The sequence below is a fragment of the Micropterus salmoides genome, unplaced genomic scaffold, assembly GCF_014851395.1.
Source record: "Micropterus salmoides isolate LMB-PRFRI ecotype aquatic unplaced genomic scaffold, ASM1485139v1 Ms_hic_scaffold_22, whole genome shotgun sequence".
Lineage (NCBI taxonomy): Eukaryota > Metazoa > Chordata > Actinopteri > Centrarchiformes > Centrarchidae > Micropterus > Micropterus salmoides.
In genome coordinates, this window is record NW_024041373.1 from 24,871,220 (window position 1) to 24,880,091 (window position 8,872).

The following is an 8,872-nucleotide window of genomic DNA, read 5'->3' on the forward strand; positions in this document are numbered from 1 at the left end:
CTTTTGTTTGGATGAGACAACACTTATGTGCAGTAGTTGCTTTTCTCTGGACCTTTAAAGACTGTTTGAGAACTGAAGCAGGCTAATCAATGATGAGAAATTTTATTTCAAAGAAATTTTGAAGCAGTTTTTCTTCTTTGAACAGGAGCTTTACTTAGTTATTGAGTATGCTTACTCGTCATACAATCCACAATGGGTTGGTGCTGATGTACTGTATTGCAAATACTGTAAGTGTTAGGATTTGGTTTTTGTACTGTTTTTCCGGTGTTTATTTGATATTGTCTTGGTTTGGAGTTTTGTAATCTAGTTTATTATTTTGGTTCTTTCGTTTTTAGTTTCTTAGTCACTGTCTTCTCTCTCATCTTAGTTCTTCTTCCTGCACCTTGGTTCTTGTTTTAGTATTTACTTCAGGTTCCTTGTCTACATTATTTTGGGTCTAGTCTCCTTTGTACTTCTCTGTGTTCTCCTTTTGAGTTCCTGTTCATTGTACATGTGTGTTTCTGTCTTATTGGTTATTCTCTATGCCCCATGTCTGCTTGTCTAGTATTCAGTAACCTTGTCTTGTCTGTTACCCCAGTGATCCCTCTGCATGTCTGTCTTTGTTTTCCCCTTCTCTCTCTCTGCCTGTGTGTTGCTCTCTCTCTCTCTCTGCCTCCCTGCCTGTCCTCCCGCCCTGCTCCTTAGTCCCTGTGTGTGTATATACCTGGTGTTTCTGTCTTGTCTTTGTTGGTTCATTACTTTCTATGTGCGTTATGATCCCTTGTTGTCTGCCTACTCGTCATGTTTCCCTGCACCATTGGATTCCTATTTCTGTTTGGACAGCTTTTGTGTTTCTGGACTTTGTCATCAGCCACTCAGTTTGTAAGTGTGCTCGCTTTTTGTTGCCTTGAATAAACTGTCTGAACTTTACCTGCTAGCCTATGTGTCCTGTGTTTGGGTCCAACAACTTGCTCAACTCTGTCATAACCACCACTGAACGTAACAGTAAGTACTGTTTTTATGGTATTTATGAGTCTTTCCATTCTATGCTACTTTATACATCTACTCTACTATATTCCACTGGCAAATATTACACTTTCTATTCCATTACATTTAGTTGACAACTAGCCTTTTATTTTAAATATTAGGCAATGGTGGACCTGCCGACTCCGGTGTTCTCTGGCAAATGCCAATCAAGCGGCATGGGGCTGGGCTGTGAGTCCAGATCCCACTAGAGCATGTCAGGCCCTCATGCCACCCTCACGGAGTCTGTTTGTCTGACAGTCAGGAATGTGCACACCAGTAACCCGCAGGAGGTCATTTCGTAGGGGTCTGGCAAAAGGGCTTGTGCAATCTGAATGGGCCACAGGAAACGCCTCATGCTAGTATTGGTAGTATTCCTATAGTCCTCAGTAGTGACAACTTCAAGAGCTTCTTTAATGATAAAATTCTAATTATTAGACAAAATTCACCAAGACCTGCCCTTAACTGGCACCAACTTATCTCAAAACTGCTTTGCTTCTTTCATTCTTTAGCATTCAATAATTTCTTCATCTAAACCATCAACCTGCCTCTAAGACCTCATCCCAACTACACAGCTTAAGTTATACCCTTAGTCAGTACTTCATTACTTGATATGATTAATCTGTCTTTATAAACAGGCATAGGAAAAACACGCATCGCAAAACAGCGCGAGGGCTGGCTTGACTGTCGTTTTCGAAGTGGAGGCTGGCTTGACTTCAGTGCGAGAATCGTTTGAGTGAGTGACTTTTATCCTTGATCAGGCACAAGGACCAGCAGATTCATGTGGTCTCTTCAGGGAAGATGCTGCTTGTGATTTGCCTGTGGACCGTCTCCTGTAAGTGAGCAAACTTTTATACAATAACTGAAAGTAAACAGCCAGAAGCCTGCATACAAAAAGGCGAGTAAAAGAGTAGGCTTAACTCTCATTTTTATTAGTTCGACTGCCTTGCACTGTAGTTTTGCATGTGGATTATTGCATTATTACTCGCCCCCGTCAGCAACACTTATTACGGAAGTTATATCCAACACCTACACGGAGAATTTATAGGATGATAGTTTCATTAAGGTGTTTAAAATAAAACGTATCAAAGCGACAAAACGCCGATAGGTTTACCGTTTATTGTAGATTAGAAGATAACAAACGTCATTCATAAAATTAATATTTGAAAATGTTTTATTGTTGAGCCACACAGATTGTCTCGACAGTTGTTTTCACACATGTGAATAATGTAAACGAGGTGGGATGTAACGCATAGTATGCTACTCTAAAATGTTTCATCAGCTGTGTGAAAGAAAAATATCTCAGGAAAACCGCACGTGCATCTTTCAGGATCCTCGCCTCGCTCTCAGCTCTTCATTACCATAATAACACCTTACGCGCAACAAAAGGTAGGATGGCTTGACCAGACCAAGGTTTGTGTTTCAGCGGCTCACAGAATGTTGAAAAGCCGCTGCAGAGTTTCCTCGTGTGCTGAAAGAGTCTGGGTGGGATCGTCAAGTGAACTGTAGAGACAGCTGAGGGGGAATTCCAAGAGGGTGCATCGGTATTCTGTAACCTATGAGTGAATATGACAAGTTATTACCTACTGAACCTCTAAACAGTGTTAGGAGTATAACGCAGTGTTTGAAATAACTTTAATACTATATCTAGAATCAAAGCCAAATCGCTTGTTGTAGCATAATATATTTGTCTTTTTCCTCAGTTGGATATTTCCCCCGTTGCAGTGCACAAGATCTTCCCTGCACCATCACCCAGGATGCTGGACAGACACGTTACAGTGTCCCACAGTTCAAGACAACCAACTGCTATTATTGGTGGACCAACAGCACTGTAAGTTAAATGTTTATAAACTTTTTTTCATTAGACAGACACATCTTCCTAATAGATTAAAAAATGCTGGGCACAACACCATCCTTTTATCAATCATGTAAGTAAAGGCGGCTGGGTGAAGACTCAAATGCACATAATACAGGCAGACAACAGTTCAGCAAAGTGATGCAATACTGACAATCTGGCCATGAGCAGGTGGAAATGAACTGTTATAAATACTTGGAGAGATCTAGGAAATGCATGGGTGTCGGGAGGGAGAGGAGACTGAAGGAATGAACTAAGGCAGAAATTGGGACACCTATATAGACCTTTCTCATGACATTCTGACTTGTAGCAGGAAAACGAGCACAGTAACTAAGCAAAGGCTCTGTTAAATGTTAACGTGTCAGTGGGTCAGCATGCACAATTGACTACAGCCATTATTGATTATTTATACCTGTGTTTGAAGTAATGGTATACCTATGAACTATCACACACCTTTAGCAGTATCACTATCATTTTGAAGTAGTTTGTAAAGATGTTTTCATTTTGTTCTTATTTAAGAAACACATGCTGGCAAATCACAAGGGGAAAAGTGGTGAGGTGGTGATGAAGAGCAACTGGAGTCTTCTTATCAGTGGCTGCTCAGAGAGCATCCACTATGAGCGAGATTGTGTTTCTGAGGTATTACACTGACCTACACATGAAAGACTTTAAGCAGGGATGCAGAAGAGAGCAAGATATTCTGAATTATGTGAGAGATACTGTTCCAGTCATATTTGCTATGTGATGGGAAGATTTAAGCAATGAAACATAAAACTAATGAAAATCCACATTAACACATTGCTCATCTTTCTGCTTAGATACCACGCAAGGCAAACTGCATCAGTGAGTATCATTACCTGTCAAACTGATTAATTTGTGAGGTATTTGAACTAGTATTGTAAAAATGTAGTTCATTTCACGTGGTTTATTTTGAAGTGATATGTCTATTTTCATTTAACCAATGTTCTGATGTAAAAATATCTTCTTTTTACAGCCAACTGCAGTCCAAGTGCTGTGCTTCAGAATGGGGGAGGTAGGGACAAACTTAATTTTGTCCCTCTCACTTCAGTGAGAAAGAGAAAGTGTTATTTGCAGTCAGTATTGTCTTAAAAAGACAAAGCAGTAGCGGGCAGAAGCAAATATATCTTATATCGATCATAAATGGTGCTTAAAGTGGGCCAGAACGCGCCGATACGTTGTACCGGCACCTCAACATTTTACTCATTGGTGTACCCATGACATTGTCTTGCATACCGGACTTCTCCCAAGCTGCCGGTACTATCCTCTGCCCTCATAATATGCTGTAACTATACAGTGACTGAGCCTGTCTTCCCCCCACATATTGTTTGTTTATGTTTTAAATAGAGCAGCATTCAGAGAGGTGAACAATTTTAGGCTTGGTGTGAATGTAAACAAAGTGAGACAGATGCAGAAAGATGTGAGTGGGCACGAACAGAAGCAAATTTCCCCAGGACTGAACTGTGGCGAAGACACATCAACATGGTCCAAATTTGGCCTTGTAGATATAATATGAGTCAAGATTCAGCAACTGGATTGCTAATTTCTTTCATAAAATTTGTTCAGAAACAGATTTTGGTGGACTGGTTGTAGTTTCTAGGAGTTCTAAAATCCACCGACTTCAGCTACGGCACATTACTACGGCTATGGCGCGTTAATCGCGGCCATTATAGTCAATGCTCATGAGTCCACCAGACGTGGCTGCAGCACATCCCAGAAGCGCCTCTCCTCTCTATTTTTGCCACGTCAAGCAGCACACAGAGCAGATCGTACCAGGCAGGAAGTCAGACACAGAATGGCATAGAGAAATAAAACACCCTGTGGAGACTCCTGATCGTAAAACAATAAACATGGTTAAAACAGACACAAAAATAAATAATTTAACTACTGTACAAAAGACTCTGAACCTTTCCTTTTCCCGTGTAAGATCCATTCTGTGTTTCGGTTGGGTGGGTGAGAGCAATCAGGTCGGGTAAACGTGACGTCACCATTGCGGAACTACAGGTGAGGGTACCACACCGTGCTCATTACGTTGTGTGCAAGCTAGTTGTTCGTGTTACTACCATAACGTGTTGTACTCCTCAGAGGTGTGCGTCGATGGCAGGAAAAACCACACCCACACCCCCTTATGTCTCAAATACAATAACGTTGAACCATCCTTCCATCTCGACTCCCATTTCCTCTAAGAAGTACTCCAGAAGTACCTCCTGGCCTTAAGTAGTGTTCTGGCCGACACTCCAGGTGGAGTGCGGTGATAACTACGACTGGTGGTTTACAACCCTGAACCCTAGTTGTTCTCACGTACAACTACGTAGGCTACTTAATCACAGAAGCACAAAATGCAAACACTGATTCTCAAATGAACAAAATCTAAACATGTCAGCAAAACGCTCCGATTCTGAGTTGACGGGTTGACGGGATGAAACGGGGTCACATAGAGCTGTGAAGAAGTTAGTAGAAGCACAAAAAGGACAAATGAATAACATGTCAATAACGTGAGGCAGGCTGCACGCTCCGCTACTGACGCTTCTGTGGACTTTGACACCGGGCTATGGATGCATCAAAACCGTGGCGCAGCCATAACGTGCCGTAGCCGGAGTCATTGGATTCCCGGCGTAAGCTAAGCACAGACAAATTCCACACACAGTTGGTGGGTCAGTTACTAGCTAGCTCACAGTTAACATCTGTTAAAGGTTCTCCGTTGTACACATTTCCATTAAAATTATACAAGAAAAAACAATGATACTGGCTAAACATGTCTAATCACATCATTTGGATTTTTGAGATGCAAATAAAATGTGGATTAACTGTCAAACTGTTCTCATGACAGGGATTTCCCGGAACCACTGGGTTACTGTTTCTTTTGTCACCATCCTGTTGCTGCTGCTGGTGGTGGGGATTCTCCTGTACAGCTTCAAGAATTCTATTTGCAGGTATTTTTAATCATGTCATATTGTAGCATTATATTAAAACAGGACACTGCCCTCATCTGGCATTTTTTAATGCTCTGTTGTTGTGGGTAGGAAGATGCAGAAAAGATTTAATGCTGGTGTGAAGGTGCAGAACAATCCCCCCAACACGGCCGAGGAGGAGGAACAGCGTGTGTAGAAAAGCTACTTCTATATTTTTCCATATTCATGCTGAAGCTTTTTGTGGTGTTTCCCCATCTTTTTTCATTACCACATTATCTCTATCTGAGTTGCCTTATACATTCATGCTAGTTCAGGTTATGTTACAGTGATGAAAGAATTGGGTTTTAGGTGGCAAAATAACATAGCCGATTAGTTTTTAATGAGGTTCCTACAATCCATGTGACTCTCCTTCATCCGGTATTACCATCATGTGAACATGCCAATGCTGCCAAAAGTTCCAGGGAAAACTTTATTTCATATAATAATCATCAGCTATCCATGAATTTAATCAGTAGATGAGAATCATGTCTGTATAGTTTAACTATCTAAATTGTGGTGCAATCAGTTTGGACTAAAGCAAACACTTACAAGACATTATTGTGTTTTAAACTGGCCCGTAAGGAATTTAAATTTTATTTCACTAATTGTAATAACATAGAATTAAATACATAGACACGAAAATGTCCATGCCGTAATTTTTATTTCTCACTATACCATGAAACTGGTATACAACTGCAACCCTACCGCAGATGGTTTGGCAGTTTTGGCCATGTGTTTGATTAGTGTCATGTCTAGTGGGAATTGGCTTTAAGAATTTTTCCTGTGTCCCTCCTTTTGCTACTGTAGGATCAAAGAGATAAGACTGCCACCAAACAAATCTCTTACAGTAGCAGCATATTCACCAAGAGCTGACTACTCCTGTAAAACATCTTCCTGTTTGTCCTGAAACATCCAGAGCAACAAGCTCAGCCACAGACCCATAGACAACCATTTGATCCTTTTCAAACAGCAAGGCCCATCTCTGATTTCCTTTATAATCAACACAGCAACATTTTGGTCCACTATCAAGTTTGTTGTGAAAACAAAGCACAAACTCTATTTCAACATTTCCAACCATGATAATAGTTGCACAGCCAGTAGTCTTGAGGCTGTGGAAGCTGACAGACTCACTGCGGCACCAGTGTGTGCACTTTGAGGACCAATGCCCAGTAGCAATGCAGTAGATTTTCCCCTGCAGCCTGTATCAGGAAGCAAGTTAAAAAAACTTCAGTGAGCTTAACATTGGTGGCTCTACATCATTCACAAAGCTGGGTATCAACATGTTGTAGTAGTTATGGGTTTATCTGTCCAGTTGAGTTTTTAATTACAAGAAACACCATCTGAATCAAGGAGTACTTGAGATTATGAGATGAAACTGATTCTTACAGTGGCAGCAACAAGTGATTTGCCTATTAAACAAATTAATAATCACACTAGCTTTAGAGAAACTAGAAATAATCGCATATTAAAATAAGAATTAAATATAAATATTAAGAATTATATATATAAATATTTGGTCATCTTTCTGAGTGTTGTCTCATAGTATGAATGACCTATAAACTGTTATCAAAATGTGACACAAAGTTAAAAGTAGCTAATGTTTCTGTCTTATGGGATCTACACGACCATCACAAAGTTGCCTTGTGTTAGTGTGAGTCGAGGTGACCATAGTGTGACATAACAGTCATGTAAAAGCTATTGACACTGTCAGGAATCCTGTTGGGAACAAATTAAACTATTTAACATGCAGTAAATGTATCAAATACATACGGGAACATTTGATTTGATCGTAAAAGATAGCTGGCAAACCTACTAATCCCGCTTCATTATAGGCTCCAGGTCTACTCGCCTTAGCTGTGGAAGCTATTAAACTTGTAATGGAGCACCAGGGTGTGTGCTTTCAGTGTCCTGTAGCATCACCACCACCCCTCTTACCTGGACATTAAGCCTTAACAAACCTTAATTACTCCAATTTGTACTTCTATCTTACTGTGTATTCATAACAATGTATTGGGTTAACTTGCTGTTAACTGCCTTATGAAATTTATATTAACATCACTGTATCATGATGCTGTTTCATTGTAATTTGCTTTTGTTATAAAGAAAAGATTAAATTGCTATTTTAAAAATGAGTGTTTTTACTGTTGTACAACAAAGAGGTGGGTTTTATCTGATTTCTCTCATCCAGTTAAAATGAGGGTACCGAGGTGGCATGAGGAGACAGGAAGTGAGTCATTGGTGGTGTGTTTGTGCAGAGTATGTACTAGAGACATATGTCCAAAGATGTTTTACAGAAACATTTTTGACATGTGGGTCTAGAAAGTGTTGAAAAAAAAAAAATTATCATTTTTTCAAATTCCCATCACACAGGGAAAGCTCACTGCTTACTACATTACAGCTCCTCCACAAACTACTGTAACCGGACACCAATGTTTATTCCCTTAACCATTAAAGTAGTGAATACCATACTGATAAAGCGGAGAGCATTGGAGGTATACAAAATACTTCCTGCACATGTTTAATATACAGTAAACATAATACCCCACTGACATGGTCATGACCTATCATTAAAAACAGAAGTTGTGTGTCTGCTAGTTGCATAACTTCTAGCCTTGGTGCGTAATTATGTGCTTGTGGTTAAATATATCGCATGACTGTATACGTCACGCATGTTACAATAGTGTTACTGGTTCGGCAAATGAGAAAGGCAGGAAGAAAACAAACACTAATTTAATCTGTAGCATAGAAATGTTGGTGACACACGTAGTATATCATGGCCCAAAATTATAACAATACTCGATACAGATTATAAACAACAACTGGACGTGACTACACACATTGTACTTACAAAGATAAGCTATACAGGTGCAGTGACTGTGCCGCATTGACTTTATAATAATCAGTTGATTAACGATGATAAAGATTAACAAGAATAGGTGTTCAGACTAAAAAAAAACCCTGTGTTAAAAAAATGCAGCTGCTTCAGATGCTGGTGAGACATGAAATATGATCCTCAAAGCCCAGTCTGAGTAACAGATTAATGTGT

At 40.0% G+C, this 8,872-nt stretch overlaps 1 protein-coding gene across 1 annotated transcript; it reads left to right on the top strand.

The window, feature by feature from the left end:
* The first annotated feature begins 589 nt into the window (after positions 1–589).
* Positions 590–7,949, top strand: LOC119917331. Its single transcript, XM_038737617.1, has 7 exons — positions 590–861; positions 2,706–2,833; positions 3,377–3,496; positions 3,676–3,700; positions 3,852–3,890; positions 5,706–5,808; positions 5,899–7,949. Exons 1-7 carry the CDS (start codon positions 744–746, stop codon positions 5,981–5,983), a joined length of 618 nt encoding a protein of 205 aa, XP_038593545.1. The 5' UTR covers positions 590–743; the 3' UTR covers positions 5,984–7,949.
* Positions 7,950–8,872: the final 923 nt, after the last annotated feature.

Bases quoted from the DNA above. Each gene is read 5' to 3' on its own strand.
- LOC119917331 (XM_038737617.1), top strand. From the start codon at position 744: ATGTGCGTTATGATCCCTTGTTGTCTGCCTACTCGTCATGTTTCCCTG. The intron at 2,834-3,376 runs GTAAGTTAAATG...TTCTTATTTAAG, and splicing joins ATTGGTGGACCAACAGCACT to AAACACATGCTGGCAAATCA. The intron at 3,497-3,675 runs GTATTACACTGA...CTTTCTGCTTAG, and splicing joins AGCGAGATTGTGTTTCTGAG to ATACCACGCAAGGCAAACTG.